The 25,944-nt window shown below is 38.0% G+C and overlaps 2 protein-coding genes across 8 annotated transcripts; one reads left to right on the top strand and one right to left on the bottom strand.

Moving 5' to 3' along the window:
- Window positions 1–14: 14 nt before the first annotated feature.
- lim2.2 (lens intrinsic membrane protein 2.2) lies at window positions 15–5,573 on the top strand. Of its 2 annotated transcripts, none has more exons than XM_055045049.1 (6): window positions 15–121; window positions 900–1,085; window positions 1,275–1,415; window positions 1,563–1,607; window positions 4,726–4,815; window positions 5,183–5,573. In XM_055045049.1, the coding sequence occupies exons 2-6, from the start codon at window positions 908–910 to the stop codon at window positions 5,251–5,253; spliced, it is 525 nt and encodes a 174-aa protein (XP_054901024.1). In that variant the 5' UTR covers window positions 15–121; window positions 900–907; the 3' UTR covers window positions 5,254–5,573. The 2 variants fall into 2 exon arrangements, with proteins under 2 accessions (XP_054901024.1, XP_054901031.1); XM_055045056.1 differs by having other exon boundaries at window positions 30–121; window positions 895–1,085.
- Window positions 5,574–6,879: 1,306 nt separating this feature from the next.
- On the bottom strand, window positions 6,880–21,092 carry si:zfos-943e10.1 (GRAM domain-containing protein 2B). 6 transcript variants are annotated; one of them, XM_055057629.1, is made up of 13 exons: window positions 20,796–21,089; window positions 12,656–12,826; window positions 11,780–11,843; window positions 11,615–11,687; window positions 11,427–11,530; window positions 11,241–11,339; window positions 10,970–11,041; window positions 10,539–10,607; window positions 10,337–10,424; window positions 10,046–10,126; window positions 9,819–9,918; window positions 9,410–9,517; window positions 6,880–8,919 (listed from the first exon to the last, which is right to left on the bottom strand). In XM_055057629.1, exons 1-13 carry the CDS (start codon window positions 20,885–20,887, stop codon window positions 8,901–8,903), a joined length of 1,140 nt encoding a protein of 379 aa, XP_054913604.1. In that variant the 5' UTR covers window positions 20,888–21,089; the 3' UTR covers window positions 6,880–8,900. The 6 variants fall into 6 exon arrangements, with proteins under 6 accessions (XP_054913604.1, XP_054913597.1, XP_054913612.1 ...); XM_055057622.1 differs by having other exon boundaries at window positions 10,046–10,129; window positions 20,796–21,085; XM_055057637.1 differs by lacking the exon at window positions 20,796–21,089 and adding an exon at window positions 16,072–16,179 and having other exon boundaries at window positions 10,046–10,129.
- Window positions 21,093–25,944: the final 4,852 nt, after the last annotated feature.

Here is a 25,944-nt window from a genome sequence, read left to right as displayed (position 1 = left end):
GCACTCGATGATTCACTCTTTTGTGAGATGGACAATGAGGGCCTGAGGTCCAGGGCTTAAAAAGGATAGGCACACCCGTTTAACAGCCAGCGACTCAGGACACAGACTGGCCAAACTAAAGGTAAAACCTGGAGCCATACACAATTACACACATTTATGATACAAGCAGGGAGCATTAGAAGCTTAAAGAGCAAAATCAGAGAAGCTGAGAACTACAAAGACACAGAGGAGGTGGTGTTTGAAGCAGTTCATTTTCTATAATTGAAAAAAAAAAAATCACTACAAGCTTTACTGCATGTTTTAGTTTGCGTTAATATTAGGAACATTGCCCACATTTTTAAATTAGGTATGCTTGCCCGTTTTGGACATAATCAGAGCATTTTGGCCACTGTGAAAAGATGCATTAAGGGGGAGTATATAAAAATAACTTGTTTTCAGGCTTTGTCGCAGTGCTGACAGTTGCGTACTAGAAAATTATTTTGTGGTGAGTGGAGGGGAATTAGAGAGGAACAATAGCTTGGAACTGCCTGATAGGCAAGCCTATTGTCTGACAGCCATTTGAGTCGAGTTCTTTTTCTGGCTCCAACCAATTTCACCACGCTCTGGAGGATCGCTCTGATGTGTGTGTCATGTGGATTTGCTTTTCTTTTTTTTTTTTGGAAAGTCCTAAGCTTTAACTCATATTGCTCTTTCTAGCATCACTGCAATGCATGTAAGTGTCTATATTCATGTAAAAGAGTCCAAGAATCATCCTAACAGAGCAAGTTAAACCGATATAAGTGACAAACTTGAAGAGAGGCCCTTAATGAAAACATGTTTTCACTAGTAAAAAGCAAATAAAACTTCATAACTTCCATTTTCCCTGTCCTCTCCTCTCTGAACTACTGCTGGAAGTTTAGGCTTCACAATGCTGTACAGTGTAGCAGGAGCAGGCACCCTGTGCGGCGTGGCCGCCCTGGTGCTTCTCATCGTTTCTACGGCCACAGATTTCTGGATGCACTACCGCTACTCGGGCAGCTCAGCCAATCAGGGGCTTTGGAGGTTCTGCATCAACCACAAATGCCACGCCCACACCATAACCGTAGGTATGTGCCTCAATAGATGTTTACAAATGAGCGTCCAGTGGTTTCATTGACATAGTCTTCAGTTCAAGTTATTATTATTATTTTTACAGGAGCTAAAATGAATGGAGATAACTAGTTACTTGACTGAGAAAGTTTTATTTGCATGTTTGTGCGCCTGTTTTTTCGCAGACTGATTATTTGCATTTTCAGCCTTCTGGGACGCCACCCGGGCCTTCATGCTGCTGGCCGTGCTGAGCTGTTTTGCTGGGACTGTGCTCGGCCTGAGCGCCTTCACTAACGGCACCAAGCACAGGAGGGTCCGGACCGGAGGCATCGCTCTGCTCCTGTCAGGTACGACAAAGACTTTCACAGCTGGAGGATAATTGCGGCTCTACGTCTCGAGCCGCTCTTCCAGCGTCACTGATATTCGAAACAACGAAGCAACTCTGAAACCCCAACACAGTCCACATTTTCTCTCTCTTTTCTTCTCTGTTGAAGGTTTTCTGGCTCTTCTGGCTTTAGCTGTTTACACAGGAGTGACCGGTGTTATGCCGAGAAATGCATGCCTGCCGAGAATTGCATCCCCTGTCGCGGGAGCGCGCATCGCTCTAAACTCTCGCATATTGATGAGTAAACGGGCTGAAATCCGACCGAAGAGGAAACTTTTTAAAATATTGGTAACATTATAACGTTTATTAATCATGTAAGCGCTAAAATTGTGGGTTTTATTTCGCAAATTAATTGAAATAAACACTGATTTTTTTCACGTTTATTGAGCCATATTTGTCGAACGTTCTTCAGTGTCTGATGAACAAGTTCTCCGCAGCTGCTTTGAAATTCCAAGATTTTTCTTTTAACACCATAATAGCTTAAAACTTTACAAAACCGAGGCCCAATCCCAATTACGTAGAACATTTTATATTACGCTTAGCTGTCTAGTGTATTAATGTAGGGGAGATGCATTTTAATTTCTGAGCCTGCTAATATTTGCATCCCCTGTCTATTGTCCTGTTCATATGAAACTTATAGTGGTAACTCAGGGAACAAGTGTCATTATGTAGAAAAAATGTAATTTCCAAGTTAGCAGGGGATGCAATTTTTGGCAATATGGATTTCTAGCTTGCCAAAATTTGCATCCCCCCTGTTTTCATCAAATATGATCCAATTGAGTGAAACTCATACCAGCAGTTCTTACAACTACTCTGGTCATGTAGGACAAGTTATTTCACTCTTAACTCTTTATTTCTCAGAGTTAGCAGGGGGTGCAACTTTTGGCAATATGGATTTCTAGCTTGCCAAAATTTGCATCCCCCTGTTTTCATGAAATATTTTCGAAATGATATTAAATTAATTCCAGTAGTTCATAGAACTACTCTGGTCATGTAGAAAAACATATTTCACTCTTAACTCATTATTTTTCAGAGTTAGCAGGGGGTGCATTTTCCGGCAATGTGGAATTTTCAGGTTGCCAAAAATTGCATCCCCTCTACTTTCATCAAATATGATCCAATTGAGATGAATTTTAGCAGTAGAGCTACTCTGGTGATGTAGAAAAAGTTATTTCACTCTCAACTCTGTGTTTCTCCAAGTTAGCAGGGGGATGCATTTTCCGGCAATGTGGAATTTTCAGGTTGCCAAAAATTGCATCCCCTCTACTTTCATCAAATATGATCCAATTGAGATGAAACTCATACCAGCAGTTCTTAGAGCTACTCTGGTGATGTAGAAAAAGTTATTTCACTCTCAACTCTGTGTTTCTCCAAGTTAGCAGGGGGATTCATTTTCCGGCAATATGGATTTTGCTCCTGCCAAAATTTGCATGTCCTCTCTATTTTTCTCAAATGTTATGCTAATAACATGGAACTCATAGCAGAAGCTCATACAACTATTCTTCTTATGCAGAAGATGTTATTCCACTCTTAATTTTTTATTTGTACACGTTAGCAGGGGGATGCATTTTATGGCACAGCCTATTATCAACCTGCCAAAATATGCTTTCCCTCTCCTTTTTCCTCAAATGTTATCCTATTGATATGAAACTCATACCAGCAATTGAGGGAACAAATGTGATTATATAGAAAAAGCTATTTCACTCATAACTGTTTGTTTTTTTAAGCTTGGGGGGATGCATTTTTTGGCATAGCAAATTATGAGCTGCCGATATTTGCATGCCCTTTTTTTCAGCTCAAAAGTGTCATACAGATTTGAAAGTCACTCTAGTAGCTCAGAGCATACGTGTCATTGTCTAGAACATTTCATATAACACATTACTATCCTAATTCTCCAAATTGCAGGACATGCATTTTCTGACAATTTTCATTTTGAGCACATTCTCAGATGCATTCAATAATATTTGATGACAATAGCGGGGATGCAGATTTTGGCAACCTGAAATTCCACATTGCCGGAAAATGCATCCCCCTGTTAACTTGGAGAAACACAGAGTTGAGAGTGAAATAACTTTTTCTACATCACCAGAGTAGCTCTAAGAACTGCTGGTATGAGTTTCATCTCAATTGGATCATATTTGATGAAAGTAGAGGGGATGCAATTTTTGGCAACCTGAAAATTCCACATTGCCGGAAAATGCATCCCCCTGCTAACTTGGAGAAACACAGAGTTGAGAGTGAAATAACTTTTTCTACATCACCAGAGTAGCTCTAAGAACTGCTGGTATGAGTTTCATCTCAATTGGATCATATTTGATGAAAGTAGAGGGGATGCAATTTTTGGCAACCTGAAAATTCCACATTGCCGGAAAATGCACCCCCTGCTAACTCTGAAAAATAATGAGTTAAGAGTGAAATATGTTTTTCTACATGACCAGAGTAGTTCTATGAACTACTGGAATTAATTTAATATCATTTCGAAAATATTTCATGAAAACAGGGGGGATGCAAATTTTGGCAAGCTAGAAATCCATATTGCCAAAAGTTGCACCCCCTGCTAACTCTGAGAAATAAAGAGTTAAGAGTGAAATAACTTGTCCTACATGACCAGAGTAGTTGTAAGAACTGCTGGTATGAGTTTCACTCAATTGGATCATATTTGATGAAAACAGGGGGGATGCAAATTTTGGCAAGCTAGAAATCCATATTGCCAAAAATTGCATCCCCTGCTAACTTGGAAATTACATTTTTTCTACATAATGACACTTGTTCCCTGAGTTACCACTATAAGTTTCATATGAACAGGACAATAGACAGGGGATGCAAATATTAGCAGGCTCAGAAATTAAAATGCATCTCCCCTACATTAATACACTAGACAGCTAAGCGTAATATAAAATGTTCTACGTAATTGGGATTGGGCCTCGGTTTTGTAAAGTTTTAAGCTATTATGGTGTTAAAAGAAAAATCTTGGAATTTCAAAGCAGCTGCGGAGAACTTGTTCATCAGACACTGAAGAACGTTCGACAAATATGGCTCAATAAACGTGAAAAAAATCAGTGTTTATTTCAATTAATTTGCGAAATAAAACCCACAATTTTAGCGCTTACATGATTAATAAACGTTATAATGTTACCAATATTTTTAAAAGTTTCCTCTTCGGTCGGATTTCAGCCCGTTTACTCATCAATATGCGAGAGTTTAGAGCGATGCGCGCTCCCGCGACAGGGGATGCAATTCTCGGCAGGCATGCATTTCTCGGCATAACACCGTCACCTTCTTTGGCAAACGCTTCCTGGACTGGCGCTTTTCCTGGTCCTACGTCATCGGCTGGGTGGCTGTGATTCTGGCTTTCGCAGCAGGTTCTCACTTCTTACAGTTTTTGACTCAAGAAGAATATACGTGTTCTCAAATGTCTATGTATTTAGTGATTTCAAGTTTGAACTTCGTAACAGTGCGTGAGAAAACAAGTTTCCATTTGAATAAAACAAACAAAAAAAATGGCTCACCGTCCAGAAGGTTTTCTCAAATAAGAGATGCATTTTAAAAGTGAGACATCATTTACATGACATGTTCAAACGTTAACAGAGACTAAACGAAATTCTCTGGAAACGTTTCCTGTAAGCCTGAAATATGCAAAGTTGGATAGGACTTTTACACGCCAAACTTTAATGATATACTTTGTAATAAATGTGATTATTAATAGATGGTGCCTCTCATTTGTTCTAGGTGCGTTTCAGCTCTGTGCATACCGCCGGACCTCTGAAGACCCTGCTCCTTCCAACAACCCCGACAGCTGAACAGGAGAAATGCACAAATGGTCCTTCAGACTGTTGGACTGAATATTGTTACGGAATTTGCTTCTGAAATATGAAATAAAATAAATATAGCATAGTTCATTCTCTGCAGCTAGATGTAGTTGAGACACAAACTGTTAACCAAACATGCCAGATGTCAGACAGCTATAAGCACAATATTAGTCTGAGATTTTTCCTGTTACACAAGAATGTGGTTTTGAAACTAAATTGTTCAAATTCAGATGCAACATTCTGTTCTTCTTCTTCCAGCCTTCATCCTTAGTCTAACATTTTTTGGTTTTAATAAATGCTAGAATTTACAATGCTCTGCAAACCATTTTCACATATCACTGTAAAACCACACAGTTCATCGGATTTAATTAGGCTTTTACCAAACATGTGAAAAGTTTTATGCGACATATCCTTCTATTCCAATACCAACAACTTTTGCTGGAAAAAATGCTTAAGAAGCCCTGTTGTTTGCCAGGACAAAATTGCTGTAGAGTGGCAGCATCATTCTGTGTAAATGCTTTCCTACATCAGGACAAGGAGTCTGGTCCATATTGATGGACAGATTGATTAATTTAAATACAGGACAAAGCTGGAGAGAGGAGTGGAAAAACGGCAAGAGGCTGCAAGATATCTGAAGCAGGGGAGTTACAAGAGACTGTGTTAGGTCAGGGGTGTCCAAAGCATAGGAATTATTTTATGTGTGCCCAGAATGGCACAATGTTGGGGAAGGGCTTAAGCACAACCCAGCTTAGTTCTCGAACCGGCCGGGACTCCAACCAGGCCGGTTCGAGTCCCGGCCTGGTGACCTTTGCTGCATGTCTTCCACTGCTCTCATTGCCCTCTTTGCTGTCGGTTTACTATCAGATAGAGGACAGTAAAACAGTTTTTTTTTTTTTTTTAAAAATGTTTTTAGGCAGTTCCTTTTAACTGCATTAACTATAGGAAGTCAATGCAGAAAAACTCTTTGAAAAGAACAAAAAGGGTATTTCAGAAAACATGCTGGAAAACTAGAAGCTTCCTATAGTATAGTGGACAGTAACATTTTTGTACAATTAGCAGGTCTGTTTTATGCTTTCACTTGATAATATTATTAAAAAGTACATTAATTTACCAAACAGCAGGTGAAAACCAAAAATGGAAAAATAACTCATTTTGTGGTAGTGGCTTGACAGTTTTGGTTCTTGTGGCAAAAGTTTCAGCGACTGATATATATAACTCATGTACAAACGTTAGAGTGGCCCAGTTACCGTCCGTCCACACTAAAGTACCAATTAGATTAGAATCTGTCTAATTGGTACTTTAAAAAGATTTCCGCTTAAAACACACATGCAGAGATTGTTATTTTGCAACATTTTCACTCTGTACATGTTCTAAGGAGGTAAAACAGTACAAAAGCCTTGCACCTGTATTTGGAACAAAAGCTAGTTCTACCACATGTCAACTAAAATGCTTTAAAAAAAATTGTCTAATTGACAAAATGGTACAAAGTACATTTAAAATATCAAGTCCAATGGTTGAATGAGATATTCACATTTCTTTTCACAAATTTACTTGTTTCCCCTAAAATTCAGGGACAATGTTCACATACTTTCAACATAAAAACACCAATACGCCAAATTTTACTTCCAAATATTTATTTTTAACAGTACAAAGCAATCTCACAGAGACCACTTTAAATTACACATAATGCAAATAAATATATAGAGAGAGCCAAAGTAGAATTAAGGACATTAACATTTGGTACAAAATTATTTACAACACTCTAAATAGTGCAAAAATCACACAAAACCCGCCCTAAAGTCTTGAAATGGATCATTCGTGGACAGTGGTTGTGCATACTGCCCCTGGGTGGGCGAATACAATAACTGACAGTAATGGATATGGCATGGCAAGAAAAAAAAACATTTAGAAGACTCTCCATGAGGGTGCTCACTGCTCCTACAAAGAAAGAGGCTCCAAAAGAACTGTGATGTTAAAATGTGGTACTGATAAATGATTTAAGTTAAAAACAAGAAATTTGATAATGGAAAGACGGCAGATTTCTCAGTTAAAATCAAGTGAGATCAATTTATTATTAAAGGGTTACTGAATAACTAAAGACGTGCAAACCGTGAAACCCATCATGAGCACTACATAATGAAATGTCTAGCTATAGCGACTAAAACCACACGGCAGGAAGAGCCCCACCAACCCTGAGTGAAATCAATTTAAAATAATTCTTAGCACCATCAAACACCGCAGAACGCCAGCTTTGCCATTTCAGTCCAACCAAAGTGTCTGGGGGTTGCGACAGGCACAATGTATGTTTGTCTTTTTTTAAAGTGCGCTTGCTTACTTGCGCCATTCCTCTCACTTCTGTTATTGAACTGGTTTTTTCCCCCCACAATCACAATTCTTCACTTAAGAACTTCACACAAACATAGGTTACATTCTTCCCATGCAAACTGAAATTTCTTTTCCGGACCACATTTCTTTTGCATTTGAAAACTCGGACCTTACAGTGTTATGGGGTTATTATTCATCACTCTGGTGACCAGAGCAAGAATGCATATACAGTAATCAGTCAAGTGTCAATAACTGCAGACACATGCATTAGAAATACGTTACTGGTTATTGGTCTTCAAGGAGCACGTCGCTTTAGAACAAAAAGCTAGCTTCTGAAGGCGCTAAAACAACTGACGTCAAAACCAGAGATTTGAATCTGCTCTCGAAGACCAAAATCTACGCCTTTTGGACAACTTCGTGTCCCATTGTGCTGAGTATTTGTGCATTGAAGATGCATTCGTCCAGTACTTATTTTAGTGGAAAGAAAATAAGCTCTGGGCATTGATCATTAAACATATTTAAATCATACCAAAAACGAAGAAAGTAAAACTGCAATCACAGCAGACTGAGAGAAAGGATAGGACCATCAGGAAATTATTATGCCTTTGTGGGCTGATCTGCGATAAAGATTTTTCTCAAAAAAAAAAAAAAAAGAAAAAAGAAAAAGCATCATTTCAACCCACACCCAATGAGAAAGAACAATTTAAAGTACCCCCAAACTTGCTGAATGTAGAGACAGACAGGACTGAATTTACAGCTGATGAAAGATAGAAAAGTTTTCTCTGTGCACTCATGCAAAAGATGTGCACTTTGTGCATCTTTGGCTATGCATAGCACTACATCTCCAGTGTTGAAGTGCAGCAAAAAGCACTACAGCAGGCTAATGCTGTAGTATAGCCCTATTCAGATTGCATGCTCAGGGAGAACAGGACAATGAGTGACAGATTCACAGATGTTGAAAAGTTTCTGAAAGCATAGTGCCATCTGACTTGGCTAGTGTGGCACTTTGCTGAGTTTGAGCCACTGTGGCTTTGGTTTTTAAACAACTGGTACACTGCAACCAGGCAGCGCGAGTATTTATTTGGCTTGGCTCTGTGTGCTGAGGCTGCGACACGGCCGTTTATTTACTGCACTTGGAGGAAGAAGAGTTGTTCAAGTTAGCGACTCTGAAATTGCACGAGGTTGCTGCTCTTCCTCTATGTAACAGCGCCGGCCATGTTGGGAGCAGAGTCTGAGTATGTTAAAGTTGGCCCTTCAGGTTCAGCTGTGGAGAGGCTGAAATCACCGCCCGTCTCTCCTCCCGTCGCTGAGGATTATGTGTTTTTGTTATACCTGTCAAGACAAAAAGAGACAGTTAAAGACAGAAAACAAATGAGAAACTTCTCAAGAATTTGTTGGGTTATGAACTATTTATAGTAGACCGGATTCAATTTTTTACTATTGCTGTATGATGCATTTCCTACTTTCTTGTTTATAGGACGAGTTAATTTAGTTGTGAATTTGGCACTTATCTTTGTGGACTATGGATTTATAATACCTGAAAACTGAGTATAAGGTTTTGCACTGTTGAGACAACAGGGTGAAAACCACAAACTTGTGTAAAAGGAAAAAAAAAAAAGAAAAAGAAAAACTCCCCACTAGGTGGCAGTATTGCATCCAAAATTGAAAAGTACCTAGAAGAAGTGTGATGACTCGACAATTTTTGTTGTTGAGAATTTTGCATTAGTATTCAAGAGTTTGTGTGGCATTATTGTTTAAACTGGATATCAATTACTTACTTCTCACACTGAAATAAAGACAGAGATGAAAAGAGACATCCTACCCGCTCTGTAAGGTGAACTCTGGCAGAGCACCGAGGGACGTAAGCTGTTCCTCTAGAGCCACGATACGGAGACCGATGTAACCCGAAGACAGCAACAGCAGTACCACCCTGCAACACACACACACACACACACAGAGATTTAGACTAGTTCTTCAATGTTTAGACCTACTAACATCAATAAACAAGTAACGACCTAAGCTGTTTTAAAGACTACATAAAGGTCATAAAATGAGGAGACAGGTTTTTCTGTTTAAATTCTTTGAGATATCAGGTTCCTCAGCATTAGACAACGGAAAGTCTCATGCTTTCGTTTGCGGAATGCAACTTCAGCACCAGCAGATAAGAGATTAGCAAACAGGAAGATAGGAAGGTGTGAGAACACATATTAAAGAAGAAGGGTGTCACTTACAGAATCAAGTAAATAAAGAGAAGAGTGTTGAGGGTGCTGAACTCTCTCTGAACCAGCAGAGACTTGGCTTTTTCAGTCACATTCCACATCCACGATCCACCTAAAAAATACAAGTCAACAGCGTAAATATTACAGCTCACTTTCTAATTCTGATTTTTCCAATGCTCATTACTGAACGTGTTTTTTTTTTTTTTTTTTGAATACTTGTGACACTTTGAGTCCATTACCTGACTCAGAGAGCTCCTCTGAGGATGAGCTGTCAGTCTGCTGACTGCTGAAACCTGAACCGTTTCCATGAGGCACTGCTTCTACTGGAAGGACAGATAAGAGAAGAAGGAATTGCTGTTAAGACTACTAGCAGACCTTGAACTTTGCACATCTAGAACAAAATTAGAACATGACTGCAGCACAGCAAGTTTTGTTTATAATGAACTTCAATTTAGGGAACAAAAGATTTTGACACCCGGTACTCTAATAATACTTAATATGGTCATAATGTGTGAAGTCAAACATCCTACCTCGGTGAGCTCTCTGCAGAGGCTGGTTCTGTAAGGACTGAGTTTCAGAACCATCCAAGCTGTCATCCAAACTGGACTGGCTGGAATTCTGCACACAAAGAACCAGGACTTCAGAAACAAATAACACTGCACATTAAAGAGCACTTATTTTAAAGTTTCTAAAGTCAGACTCAAGAAACCAAACTGATGAGAGTTTTCTTACCACGAGTTTGCTTTTATCAAAGCTGTTTTCGCCTGAGGAAAAGAGAGGGCTACTGTTGGTGCTGCTGTCCTGTAAAAGAAGATGCAGAGATGACTTGAAATGATTCCCACAAACTATGAGCCTCCAACATTTTATGAAAAGTAAACAAAGACAGCTCAAACAGTTAAGCTGACACCTGCTTTAATTTGTAACGCTGTACTTTTATAAAAAAAAACCCTTTCCCGACATTTAGACTTTGTAACAAGAGAAAGTCCAATACATTGCGACACTTCCACCATGACAATGAAGCACTTCAAAGCTATTCTCAATGGCTTGACACAATTTGACTGTTATGCCATCAGTCTTTCTAAAGTGGTCCTTTCAGTGGTCCCATGTTTTACTCAGCTGCTGCAATTCTGGGTTTCTTTTGTAGTTTGACCCGAGACACTCACCTCTATCTGAGGGCAAACGGAGCAAAGCAGCTGGTAACACGAGTCCCTGTTCCTCAGTGACACAAAGACGTACTAAACAATATAAAAAGAAGAGGGAGGATTATGAGCTGCTGGCTCGATGGTAAAAATCCTATAGTGAAACACCCTGTTGACTTAACTTTTAAAGGAATATTAATGTTGCTACACAACATCTCATTTCATTCCAAACATAATAAACTCCATTTGCTTCATGAATGTTACAATTGCAGAGAGTTAAAGATGTTAGACGGACCTTCTCTCCTTCTGAGGTTCGAAGAGACAAGGCGTTGGGTACCAGTAGAGCTGTTTTCTGTTTCTTCACTGTGTGGATGGAGGAAACCGGAATGACAACCTGCAAGAAAAAGAATAAAACCCAATGACAGTCAAGTCAAACATTGCTTTTAACAGAGCGACATGCTGGGCTAGCATAGAGGCCTACCTTAGTGTCCTTCAGCAGAACCGAGGAATAGAAACAGGCGTGGGTGTCGGTGATGTAGAGGCGACCATGATACGGCACTTCTCTCTGCAGAGCACATATGTATGCTGGGAGGAAAAGTGGAGAACAGACTTTCAGTTTTACACATTTGTTTTTATTTAATGTTTTTCTGTCATTTTACCTGTACCTACCATGTATCAAGTCTTCTTCCTCAGGAATGTCTGGAAACAACTTGTGGAATGTTTTGTTGTGCTTTGTGAAACTCTAAAAATGAGAAAAGATTTGTCCTTGAAGTTTTAAGTGTAGAATGCATTTTCTTTCTAACAGTAAGATGGAGTACATCAGCATGGGCTTACACTTTGCGTCCCAGTGCATTCAGTTCTCTCAAAACCTTTGTTGCCACCTTCAAATGTCTCCGATCTGAAGAAAAGGAAGAAGGAAAAAAAAAATCTGTTTGAGATATGATGTTAAGTTAATAACTGCAAAACATCATTTTCATCCCAATGAACTGGGGATTAGTTGTTGCTGCACACTGCTGGTCAACTATCTGAAGGAAAGGTTCCTATGCTTTCTATTTGCATACAAGGCAAATTGAGCAGTTGAGAATGTTGTGGTTGCAAAAATAAGTCATTGTGTGGAAACTAAGGGAGAAGAGGATTAGTTATCAATCTAATCAAAGGTACTCCTGTTAGGTCAACTCTCCAGCAGGATGCCAGCTGCAGTCTTCTAACTAAAATAGGTACTTAGTGATACTTTAGCACAGATGAGAATCAAAGCAGATATGTTTTGTAAAAAAAATAAAAATACAAAAAGTTACTTTCTGAAATTTAGTATGCAACGATGTAAATAAGTGCTATAAATGACATTTTTACTGCAATAATCATCTTAATTTTTGTTTTTTACTCAAGGTCAGTTTAGCATGAGAATCCGTCTACTTGAGATGGCTGTGCAGTCACACGTGTTACATGACTGAACAGCAGCTGAGAGTCAGCTCATGTCTTGTGACGCATGGTATGAGTAGCGGAAAATATCTACAACTCCTCTTATAATAAAATCAGATTTATGCCTCCAAGAGTCAACTGAAAGCACTTTTAACAGAACAGTTTACCTTAAATGTAAAGTTAAGGTGATTTATTCATTTACAACAGCAGACACTTTCATAAAATAGTCATTAAAAATATATATTTTTAAGAGTTTCTGTTAAGTGCAGTGGGTTTCTTGATCAATCTTACCTGACGGCGATTTGTCTGCTGAGGGTTTTGTGCTGCTGCTGGAGCTCGAGCTGAGCAGTCTCTAAACTCAAGGCTTTCTTCGCCTCGGTCTTCTTGATGGCGCCATTGCTCTGGCTGTTCCTGCTTTTCTTGGCTTTGGCTGGCAGCCCGCCACTCTCCACAGGGTAGCTGCTGGACATGGGAAAAAGCACAGATCAGTATATATGTATATATTGCTCATATCTTCATAGAAATAAGAAGAGCACACAAGTGTCTGTGGGAGAGTTGCTGCGAAGACAGGCATGCCACAGCATGACGACTTTCATGTTCACAACCCTGCGATGCACAAGTTGGAACACGAGTCTGATATCATTACGCCCTTTTGCAGAGAAGACAATATTCTCATTTGAACTCTAGCTTTTTTTTATTATTTAAAATGAAAACCACCATCCAGAAATTTAAGCCACAAACATCGCCTTCTTTAAAAAATTTTTTTTAAATTCCTTTTTCCAACAACCACATCAGTCTCTTAACCAACTAGTCTGATTTTGCTTTACAGTCATACAACAAGCTTATTAAAGCCATCCACCTTGTTCCCAACACAGAGGAGACATAACTCCTGTTTGACAGACGACAAAATTATCTTTACGATGAGATAGAAATGGTCATCCTTTCTCTTAATGAAAAATGTTATAGGCACACATTGCGTCAGCGCTCAAAGGGACCTACTGGCTGCTTTCCAAACTGTTAAGTTGGAAAAACTTGAAGTAGAAAAAAAAAAAAAAGCTATAAAAGCAAGGCTGCCGGATTACAAAAGTCAATAAATTTTTTAAGACCATGGCCTGTCCTTGACCAGGAACACACAAAGTAGAAATACAGCACGACGATGTGGTCAGCTGAATGACAATGTATTGAATTCATAAAGCTGGTTTTACTTTACATGAAAGTAAAACCATGACACTATCAAAATAAAAATGCATACAAGGAAGAATTCATGACAAAGATGAAAACAAAAGAGAAAATTTAAGTTCAGTACTACAAAACCCGACTTACCTGCTAACTTTCAATCGCTTTGATGAACGGAAACTCATATACCTACCAACAGTAGGCATTTCCTGTTCTTCCAGATTGTTAGAAAAGAAACCTGTGCTACCAATTGTTAACGCCAACAAAGGTAAGCTAAACTATAAGATGAAAAGATAGATTTTAAGCCCTGTGTGTAGCAAAGTTACAAAACCAATTAACTCCTATGCCACGTCCTGCCAGAAACACCTACAGCTGTGTTGTGCTCGTTCAAAGGCAGCCACTTGTGTTGAGGGTGGTGTGACACTCCGTAACTGGCTGACGTCAAAACCCAGACACTCCCCCAAAGCTAAAAGAAGCGTGAAAAACACCAGCCAATAAACAGAGCAAAGTGCCGTCTCCCCTCCCTTTCTCACTCAAGGACATGCAATGAATGCAGAGAAGGCATTGACATACCAGAGGTTTATAGAATCCCACCTACAGGCACATTTCCTACCTCATGTAATCTTTTGATTTAAGAGATGAGATGAGAACAATCTCTGTAAACAGACTGTAGCTAAAATCTTGTAAAATAAGCCTGATCAACTATGTTGCATTTATTTATTCTCAACATTAAAAATGTAAGAGTAAAAACATTTTCCCACCGGTCTCAGACACAATCCTGCTCGACAACTCTTGTGCCTCTGTCACTCACATAATAATTAAAAAACCCGGAAACAAATTAAGTGCTCAAAATATTGTAAGACATTCAGTGAAACTTGTTTCACAGCTCTTAAATGGAAACCATGTCACAAAGCATGAGGAAGGAGGCTCATGTCACTTTTACTAAAGCTCTACAAAGGAAACTAGTTGTGAGAAACTGATGTAAAGCAATCAAATGAGTTTAAAGAATATTTCAGAAGCTTGTGGCTGCATCTCATTTCCAGACAGCCACTTTGAGCAATCCTCCCCTTTCCCCTACAGTCTCAGTGTGAGTAAGCTGCTGACAGTCAAGTTCCAACAAAAACTTGACAATTAAGTAATCAGTGTTTAACCGTTAGCTAGTTGTATGCGATTAGATATCATCACCTGACCCATTTCTGCTTAACAGAGGAGCCTGAAGAACAGAAGCTCTTGGACTGCACTACAATCAGCTATGTAGTAATTTTCTCTTTATCAGTCAGAACTAACAGTTGTTTCATGATGCAAGTAAATAACGTGCCTGATTCCAAGATGCTCTGTAATTGGAGGTTAACTTGTCACAAAGTCACGTGTTGCGTTACAGTTTCTAATGACATTTTTCATCTCTGTAGAGTTCAATATTTAAACTCCTTGAATAAAAAAAATATATAGGATATGAGATGATTATACATCTCATAATAATGAAACCACCTGCCTTGAAAGCATATGGACATACATTCAAGAAATCAAATTTTACATATTTAAAGATAGTTTCGAATTTCAGTTTTGCTTCACGGGATTCTAATTTTGACACATTCACTTCTAACAAAAAAAAAGTACTTTAAGTTTATTCTGCTGGTTGATGGGGCCAAAGAGTCAAAGTAAAGAGTAATTCATCTTTATACATTTAATAAAAAAAGAGAAATGATTCTAAAATGTTGATCACAGACGATCAAGGTAAAATTGATTCTAATTTCTTGCTGGTTGACTGAAGTGCTGCTGTTGTTGAACAAAACAAGTGTTTAACAACTGTACAAATGTGTCTTTAATTCCAAATAGTAAGGAGCTGGTGCAATCCAAAAAACACCTATATGGAAGTCAAAAGCATGAAACAACCCATGTTACCCATAACATTGGTGTCACTTAATTACCACTTTACATTTACAAAGCAGGCGGAGACCCATAGGGGGCGGGTCTGCTTCATGCTGGGAAATTACCCTTTGACCTACTTCCCTAAAGTACCAACCCACACTGCCTAGTTTAAAAAAAAATCCCCATTAACAATCCAGACTTGTTTATTTCTACTTTAAAATAATAATAAAAAAGTACTGTTAAAAAAAGTTATATACATAAAAAGAAGCTGAAGATTACAATTTAGACAGAACTGCATATTTACAAAAAGTACAATTTATCTTGTGTAGAACAGAAAATCCTGATATGTTGTGTTCTCAGATTATCACTAAAGAAACATATTAGTTGGGATCATTTATCTGCATTTGTTCTGGTAACATTTTAGGAAAAAACAAAGCCAACAATAGATGGTTAATATTATTATTCACCAGAGCTTATCTACTGAGTTATGTGAACAAAAAAAGATTATTAAAGTCAAAAGAAAAGAAAAAAAGAGGGAGAAAAAAAAAGGTATTCTGTTCCCTTCAATATCCTCAAATATAAAAAAAGCCCTCAAGACATGTCAACTGTTCATTCTGATAGTTGCAAATGTTAGTCATAATAAGTATAAGGGTTTGACTTACCCACTTAAATCTCCAGGACAGTTAGAATCATCCAAAGTGCTTTGTTCACTTAGCAAATCTTTTCCTTTCTCCATATCTAAATTTTCACCAACGTAAAAGTCTGCTGCTTCGTTCGACCTCAAGCAACTCAGTGACAATATCCCAGCACCTCTGTACTTATATCCTCAATATCTATCTTAACGGAGAGTAAAGGTCTGGTTTATTGCAACCTTTGAAAGGAAGTGGACACTAAGCATGAAGATAAAGCCAAAGCCAGGAAAAGAGGTCGGAACAACACCTTGATAAAAAGAGAATTATTCTGTTTCAAACCCCCAAAAATACACTCTCAGCCACGGTCTTTGTCGAATTAAGCCGCATTGTTGTGGAAATGCTCAGTGTGAGCCGGTGGAAATGTGGGGGTTGAAAGCAACATTGTAGGGTCGTCTTCAGGCTGGAATACTAAACTACACAATTCAATACCCTGTGCTCATTAGCAACATGATGTGGGCCCAGCTGCAGCAAAGGCAATATGCACAACAATAGCTAACTTAGTCCCAGTTCTATCAGTGAATAGGGCAGAAGTATTAGAGGCCACAGAGCACAAGCTCCAATGCCTTAAGTTTGACAAAAAAAAAGGAGAAACTCCAAAGAATAACACCCATGTCCAGGAAATGCAGTAAACTGAATCATCTGAATATATAAAAATTAGCTCCTCTATTACGTTTTTTTTCCGTAAACGTGACATAATCAAAGGTCTTAAGATAGTCTAACTGCACTCGTCACACCAATCTATTTCAGTCATCATATATCAGTTACTTCACTCATACCGTCTCAACAATACTTGCCACATTTCTAGTGCAAACATGTGACAATCACCTACAGGATTCTCACTGTCAAAGTCAGAAATAGATTTGAACACAAAAACATTACAGAAATGCTCATGACCATATTCCTGAGACCTTTTAAAGCATGGACCCATCTGTTCAACATACAAACATTGCAATACCAGTATAAGGTCACATGTCATCTATTTAAACAAATGAAAAAAGGACAATGTTTATCATTTAACCATCCTACATAAAGGCCTCAGTACATAAAACATTATGCATTCGTGCAATCTGAAAGGCAGTCAAAAGTAAACAAAAGTTTAATGAGGGATCAGTTGGCCTGAGAGGGTAAATACGTGCGTCAATGTTGGACAAAGAATCATGCTTAAATTTGACGATAGACTGCGTAACTTCTTTTCTTGATAAATTTAGACTGCATAGAACAGTTTATACAAAAAAACAAAAACAAAAAAACATGTTTGCAATATGGGCTCATACTGCTTATTCAAACACTCTAAAAATATTTGCCATTTATTAAAAGACAATCCAGCCCCTAAAAGTTTTTACAACGTGATTAGAAATTCGGGTCTCTGACTAATTTATACAGCAGCGAGAATTCAAGTGATCAGGAGGATTCCCTCAGATGTGGAGATCTGTGGCTTTAATTCTCTGTCCCGAGTTGAGACAGATGATCCCAGAGGCCCTCCCACAGACACCAGCCTCATCAGCTGGTTTGCCACGCTAGCACCCTGAAGACATTTTTTTTTTTCCAAGTAGAGAGCTCTCCCATGACCAATAACAACACGGCGAGGCTCTCAGGTTCGCGTCTGACCATAAATACTAGACTTGACACCCATGAAATGTTTAAAAATAAACAGAAACCACAAAGTGTGACAGCACCATCTTGTGGGCAGCTGAGGACAATCCTTTTCAAAATTATTAATTTCTCTTCATGCAGCAAGAATCTATTTCATCACAGCATGCATATTATAATTTGTACCTAATTATAAGGCCTCTGTCACTTTTTTATTTTTTCTTTGGAGGGGCGCTGGGGTACAAAAAACACAGAAATTGAATCGACATTTGGTCAACTAAGAAACATATTTTAGTTTGTGTTACATTTCTTTGTTTGTTTATAAGGGCAAAGAAAGGATCCAGTTTTCACTGCAACATTCGGCAGCAGCCTTCCAGCACTCAGCAGGACAAAAAAAAAAAAAAAACTTTGCATGTCTCCCAAGTGTAATAGGGAATGTTTATGTGTGTGTTGCTGAATAAGTGCAGCTGTGTGTTTTAGAGTAGGAAGTCACGTGGCCTAGAGCCAGAAACGAGTCCCTGTACTTCCTCCATGAAAACTGGAACCAGAAAGAGCGTCTTTCTTTATTGTGACTGTACTATCAGCAGGCAGCCGTATGAACAGGGAAAATGCATTGTAACGTAGTAAGAAGGGTTGAAAAAGCTCACAAGGCTATTGATTGCTTCTAATCTTTGAATGCAAAGTCCTTATTTTTGGTTTTGAAGTCAAAAATAAAAGCTTCAAAATGAGCCGCCACTAAATTAAGTCAAATACTGATTAAAACGCAAAATTCATTATACTGCATGCTGAATGACAGCAAAATGATTAATCTGTAAATATTAGGGGGCATACATAAAGCAGTAGTAATATCAGCTGAATGAGTATAAAACAGCTCCTTTCTGCTGATTAAATAACTTCACTTTTATGATATAATCATAACTTTGAAAAATAAAAGCTATTAGACTCAGTTACTTCTGTTTGTGTATAAAAAAAAGAAGAAGAAAAAAGAGAGACATTGTTCTAAGTTTACTGGAAGAAAAGATGAACTACACTCTGGCTCTTTGAAACAAAACCACAACAAAGAGATATGATATATTTCAGGAAGCCTATGAGGATTAAAAAAAATCTCAATTGAAACTGATGCCAAGGTATTGAAATGTTTCTCAATAAAACACCCAAATCTCCTTCTTCAAATTTCACATACTTGATTTTATTCTGACACCCTTCTCCTTTTGCCTTTGTCCTTCACACTAAGAATGAAAGCAGAGGAGTTAAAGGTAGAATAGGTAAACAAACTGAATTCACTGCTTGTTCTTAAGATTGTGTCTATGAAATATAATTTGTAACATTGTCTGACCACCTCCATATTGCGACATCATTGGATTTTGCATGCGTTTTAGTGACGGTGGATAAAATTCTCACGCAGGCTCAGAAGGTGAAGCACCCAAGAAGAATATTGCAGGTTTCCTGGTTGTGCGACAAGAGCGTTGGAGCAGCCAGTCATTAACGGCAGTCAGAAAGACTACCCAGAACTTCAGCCATGAACAGTTCGATTCTCTGCAACTGGTTATTAAGTGATAAACAGTTCTACAGTTGTGGTTTTCATTTTCGACATAGGTTTACCCTCTCTGCCTGGCACATATATGATTAAGACCCACAGAGACTTTGCAGCCCACAGCTGCGCCATGTGTCCTGGGAGCATCTTCCTGGAACCTGCAAAGCTGCCACACCCAGCCTATTCCAGAATCCTCCAATTGCATACATTGCAGCTGGACTCGCTCCATTTGCTATTACCAGGGCAATTCATAATTTTCTGACAGTGTGTTGTGCAGGTCTGCATACAAAGCATCTTAGAAAGAGCCAGCTAGCCAATGTTCAGAATTAAAGCTTCCTTTGTATTCACTTCCATAAAGTAGCATGCATTTTACAAAACAACCCTGCTGTGTGTGTATAAAGAAATGGATAACATCGAATGTTTTATGGCATCCATGTGCCATTAAAACCATTTGTAGCACAGGAATGCATGTTTTGTTCACAAGGACTATCACCCACCATACCACACTTCACACGCAGCACATTACTGATAACTAGCAGGCCACTTCTGATTGGAAAGTGCTGTCAGACACCTCCAAATGGCTATCTATGGGGCAGAACGTCAGCGGAATAACTGGTATGACATGGGAGAGCATTTATATAACATAGTGTACCACCTGTGCTTTACTCATGTGGCCTAAAAATAGATTTTCTACGAAAATACAAACTGTCTCATTTGATAGGCAACTGTTGCTTGAGAGCAGAGAGAAGACACACAATCCCCCTCCTATCAGGAGAGTTTTAGGAGGAGGTTGTTTAGTAAATGTTAGGTTGTGTAAATCCACTGTTGCAGGGCTAGACACTTGTTAAGCCAGAATCAGCAATGATGAGAAAACAAATGATGATGATAATCTGACCCACACCAGCAGGCTTCTGATGTCATTGCGTCTGAGCAGCAGGTAAAGGCGAGATTAGTAACCAACTAAATCTGGACGAGCTTTTGTTTATGCACATTTCCCACCAGCAATGATGCTTCTTTAAACTGGCCGGATTACACAGGTACTCCTGTGGATAAAAATAACAAGGCCAAATCTGGGTCAGCCACTGTTGTGTTCGTGAACTATCGTAAAAAAGGGAAGTCGAATGATGATCAACCATGACAGTTACTTCTAATATTTATCGTGTATACTTTCAAATACATATTATCAGGCGGAGATGGGGAAATCTGACAACAGTAACCAAAACAAAAACAAACAAGCAAAAAAAAAAAAACTAAAATATAATCATCCTTTATTTGACTTTACCCGACCATGACAAGGCAGGTTACCTCAAGCTTAGTTAAATACCACCACATCCTCAGCCAGGCGGATGGCTAGCATGCTAGCAGTTTGTTCTACTTAGTAAGGCGTCCTTTTCAGTCGTAAAATAGATTTAACAGGCCTCAATACAAGTGCACATTACATTAGACGCCAGAATCAAACTATTAATACTCACTATTGTTAGCAAATAACCGTTAAACAACGGCATTCAACATCCAGGGTGGCGCTCACCCGGCAGATAGCGGATCAGCCAGCAACATTCATCCCGCTTACCTCTCCTTCATGAAGTGCTTTAGTCTGACAATGGCCTTCTCATCGATCTTCCTGAGGAAGGTTTTCAATCTCTCTCTCTTGTTTTCAAGCATTCTTCCCTCAGCCAGTGGTGGTGGTCCGTCGGTTCGCGTAGAGACGACTCTCCACGCCAAACTCCACCGATCTTATTTGGTTTCTGCTGCTTTTTTTTTTTTTTTTTTAACCCCCACCACCTCCTCACTTCATCCACTGCTGATTAAGATAATGACCTTAAATCGGACCAAGTCAGAAGACCAATCAGAAGCAGCGAAGCCAGAAGAAAAAAAAGTCATGTCAGACAAGACAGCCAATCAGAATGAAGAGGCTGGGTTCTCATAGACCGCCCATTGCCTTATATGACAATGCTAGGCTGTCCTAGTCTAACTGTCTGGAGATGTAGAAAAAAAGAGAGCAGCCGGGCTTGATATAATTACAGGGGAGGTAGTTTCATTCAACATATTTTAAGAAAAAAATAGACAACCAAGAGATTGTGTTAATCCTGTTTAAAATACTATGTTATTATATCATCACAATAAAGCCTGGCAAAGAAGTGTAGTCTCCGGTGGGGCACTTTGTGCAATTTGGTACTTACTATTTATTAAGTCTATATCAATACTTGTTAAACTTTAATATCATTTTTAAAATTTCTTCTATGAATATAAATAATATAACTACTATAATTATTATTATTAGTAGTAGTATTGAATCCAACTTATTTTCTTTTTCTTCTATTAATATTTTATTTCATGTTTTTACAAGTCGGTTGATATTTAACATTTGGCTGTCAGTTGAATTAAACTGTAATGTGAGTGTTTGCTTGTCACTAGTGTTCACTGTTCAAATACTATGCTTCCCAGGTGCATTATGTCAACTGACTTTACACTTATATTGCAGTTGAAGCCTGCTGACAGTAAGTAATAAAAATAACCTTGAGGAAGTTGTTTAATTGTTTTCAGAGGTTGACCCTGAACCTTAACCTCTGCCTGGAAGGTGCGACTAGCGGTTCCAATAAAAGCAGAACTTACAGAATGTGAGGCTTGAAAATGTAGTAACCTTCAAAAGCTATCATACTCTTTGAATTTTTTCATACTTTGTCACAACTTCACAAACTTGAATGCAGAAATTACATACTTTGGTCAGATAATGCCAATGTTGAACTTTTTTGGCTTACATACAATATGCAATGTGTTGCAAAATTTGACAATCCACAAAAGGAGCAGGGAAGATGATCACGATTGAACTGAATACAGGCAGTACCTGGAGACAACCAGTACTGATACTTTACAAGACCTGAGACTGGGAAGCAGAATGTGTTGGATGATAAAAACTGAAGTGGAATGATTTAGATCAAAGCATGTTGATATAATAGATGATGCTCTGAACTTTATGTTCATACTGGTTAAAACACAACTTTGTTTAGCACACAAGGACAAGACCTTGAACACAAAAAAGGTATTCATCAAATAGAGGTTCAACAAAAGTTGAGGAAATATTAGCAATGAAAGCTTCTTTTAGTTTAGTTTCCTCTCCTGGTAGTGCCTGAGAGGCACCACCAGGAGCAGAAGAGGCAGTGTGTAGCCTCATGACAAAGCATACACACCACCCTCACACAATCTGGCTCTCAGAGGCAGATGATGGTTTTCCCTGCATCCGGACTGCCACGAGACAAGGCACATACAGAAAAGGAAAGCACAGTTCTCGAGGAAGAGTGTAATAGGGTTGCGTGGATTCAGCGTAGGAGTCAGCAGGCTTTTCTGTGCTAAATCATCAGCGTGACGGATAAATTATTAATTGGGCAAAACAGACAACCTCCCTTGGATCCATGACACAAAATCCCACTCTCATATGTGTCAGCTGGTTTAATAGAATTTGATTATTCATATTTGGAAGATGAGCCTTACATCTTCTGTCAGCCATCAAGAGGGTGTGCTTTACGAAACATCAATGTATTCTTGAGAAAGATAATCTTCACCTAAATTTACACAGAAGCTACCACCCTAATGATATCAATGTAGTTGACATGACACGTCGAAAACTAATCCAGGGACTATTGTACTTTTTAAAGATAACTATTAGGTATGATGATGACGTTTAAAGGAAAAACCATATAGTTTCACTGTTTATTACTCAATGCATGCAACAGTTTCCTGTTTCCCCTCAGCTTATCAGCTGAGAGGGAATGATTAGATGATCTCATCAGGACAGCCAGTTCTTTGATTGCTCAGCTGTTTCCAGTGTAGGGGGTAGGAGACAGAACAATGTGGGGTGGGAGACATTGGGAAAGCCAGCAGTGCTCCTCAATACAGCCACACCAGGGGGCTGTGTGCTTACTCTGGTTCTTTTTATTCTGTTCACCCACGACTGTATTCATCTGTTATTCTTGCGTTTTTCTTAAGACATAATAAATGTTTCATTCTGTCGTTGTACATTGTATCTGTGAATAAAGTTTTTTTTTTTTTAAAAAGCTTCAGTTTCAGACTCATTTCCACAGAAAGCAAGAGCAATGGCAGAGAAGAATTTCTTTAAAGCATAAATCCAAGCATAAATAAAAGCAAATGCAATGCCAGAAAATGATTTCTTGCTGGCAAAAAATAGACATTTTAAAGAAGAGAGAGAACAAGGAGCTTAAAATAGTTGTTGAAAATTTTAGGAGGAAAATTGAGCACTTTTCTCAAAGCCAAAACAACGATGCCAGGAGCTGGGAAATCGAAAATGAGTTGCTAATAACTCAAAATGAAGAGGTTAAAAAACTGATTAGGACTTTTGATTTAGACTTGGAGCAAACCAGATAAAAAATTCAGAGATTGTGCTGCAATGATTAGATCAAATGTAGTCCTCAAACGGACACTTAAAACAGTAAGAGAAAACACAGAGGCCTCGTTGACAGAGAAAAGTGAAGAACTGGAAAGACATAAAGCGAAGAATGATGAGCTCCACGAAGAAATCTTTACTTTTAAGGTTAAGCCTCAAACCATCAATTCCAGGGACGCTGGCAGCAGAGGGAGAACTTTTGGAGGTCGTTGGCACCAGGAGCTTTGGGGGAATAAAAAACGGATCAATCATAAAATGTTCTGTACACTCAAAAAAATTTACTTTGAATATCATGTACTTTTAACCCAATAATTTCATGTTTCAATCGAAAACGTGATAAAATCAGTTTGGACACGTTGACATTTGGGTACTTTTGTTTTATTAACAATGTAAAGTTACTGTAATTTTTTGACTGTAAAAATTAGAATAGAATAGAATAGAATTCAACTTTATTATTATTGCACTGTCACATGTACAAAGCAACGAAATGTAGTTTACATTTATCCAGAAGTGCTATACAGGATATAAGTATTTATAAACAGTTGTACAAAGATATAAACAGAGAATATTACAGTAACTGGCTGGCAACCCTGCTGCCAGTAAGTTACTGTAAATTCTGTCACTGTCCAATTACGCTATGTTCTAGAAACATAATGACGAATAAAAATCTTACGTCTTATGCGTAATGACGCTGTCTCTGGACTAGAGAGCTCCTTCAGAGACAGAATGTAGCATCCAAAATGCACCACCTTATATCCTTCCTCCCAGCAACTGTTAAACTGTTAAACATAGGCACAGTATGTTTAAGTTGCAATCTCGTCAAACTGAATACTGTGTGAATAACCGCATGTTATTCTTAATTTAGTTTATTTATTGTTTGTCTTTATTTATTTATTTAAATTTTATTTATTTATTTATTTTTTAACCAAAGCTGGTGTTATACCAGAATTTCCCCACCGCAATACATAATTGTGAGACATTTCTATTCTGTTATTCTACACAACTTTCAGGAGGGAATCTTATTGCAGCATATATTGATCTCAACCAGTTGTGGAAAGTAAAGAATACTAATAATTTGCTAACCTAAATAAATACCAGCTGTAAATTGTCAGACTTCAAACTACCTTGTGCTTTCTGCAGGCCTTGCAAAGCCATTATGTACTGTAAGACTACACTTTTCACTAATATTTGCAGACTTAGTTGTTAGACCTGTCTTTGTCTTGTTAATATTTGCAAAAAGGCTAAAACAAAACAAAGCAATCTCTCTAGAGCCAATAAGCAGACCATTTAAAAAAGAAGAAATATTTAATGTGTACCTTTCCAAATATAAGACATACTTTTACTTTGTATATACAACCATTGTTCATTCTTTGTTCATTGTTTGTTTCTGTTTAAAACACCACTGAGTGGCTTTTGTTTACTTTTGCTGATTACATTTTTAAAATGACAAAATATACTTAAAGATTTTAATAAAATAAGATCTGTGGATATTTTTCACTGGCTATAAAAAAAAGGAAACCCTTTGAAAACAGTGATACTAATTATTTGTATGCTTTGTAATAATAAAACTAATCTTCATAGGTAATATCGCAATGAGATACTTACTTTAAATTTATTAACAGCTTTTTTATGTTTCCACTGGTATCTTGATGATGGTTATTCTCTGTTTTGGAAAAGAATACATTTAAAATGTGTGTAAATACTATAATTTTTTTCTTCTGAATATTATCAGACCTTTGGAATCTAATGTCAGTTTTGGATGTCTCCAGTAATATTCTGACTAATCATCTGTTTTTGCATGTTCCAGTAAAGGTCATACATAAACATTGGGCAGAAAGGAGCTTGTTTGAGTCTGATGTTCCATCTGACCACAACTCTAAGCAAATAAAAAAAGTTTGTTTTGCTACCAGCTTCTCATTTTACAAACATCTTTTGATGACCTTTGTAAGAGTTGTAGGACCTTGTTGGATAGACAACTCCTTGGCTTGGAAATCCAAGGCTGTAACACTCTTCTAACTGCAGCTGCAGACTTTATATCACAGGTGCATCAATATGCTTATGGTTCAAGTTGGAAGGGATAAATTTTGTTTATTTAGGAGTATATTTCTGCAATATCACCGTTGTTTCAGATCAGTACACATTCTCATTTTATGATATTGAATGAATGAATAAATAATTCATTCATATGAATGAATAATTCATTAATTTATAATGAATTATTCATTAATTTATTATGAATAAAATGAAATAATTTAATAAAAAAACTCCTAAACAACAATGTACACAAGATATTTTAACTTAGTAATTACATTTATCAAAA

This window comes from Poeciliopsis prolifica, unplaced genomic scaffold (genome assembly GCF_027474105.1).
Source record: "Poeciliopsis prolifica strain line A6 unplaced genomic scaffold, Auburn_PproV2 SCAFFOLD002, whole genome shotgun sequence".
In the NCBI taxonomy this organism is placed as follows: domain Eukaryota; kingdom Metazoa; phylum Chordata; class Actinopteri; order Cyprinodontiformes; family Poeciliidae; genus Poeciliopsis; species Poeciliopsis prolifica.
This window is presented reverse-complemented; position numbering and strand designations above follow the sequence as displayed.

Coding starts and splice junctions, on each gene's coding strand:
- lim2.2 (XM_055045049.1), top strand. CDS start 908: ATGCTGTACAGTGTAGCAGGAGCAGGCACCCTGTGCGGCGTGGCCGCC. Junction 1,608..4,725: donor TGTTTACACAGGAGTGACCG/GTGTTATGCCGA, acceptor GGCATAACACCG/TCACCTTCTTTGGCAAACGC. Junction 4,816..5,182: donor GATTCTGGCTTTCGCAGCAG/GTTCTCACTTCT, acceptor CATTTGTTCTAG/GTGCGTTTCAGCTCTGTGCA.
- si:zfos-943e10.1 (XM_055057622.1), bottom strand. CDS start 20,887: ATGCTTGAAAACAAGAGAGAGAGATTGAAAACCTTCCTCAGGAAGATC. Junction 11,531..11,614: donor GGAAGAAGACTTGATACATG/GTAGGTACAGGT, acceptor TTTTCCTCCCAG/CATACATATGTGCTCTGCAG. Junction 10,130..10,336: donor TCTGCAGAGAGCTCACCGAG/GTAGGATGTTTG, acceptor CTGTCCTTCCAG/TAGAAGCAGTGCCTCATGGA.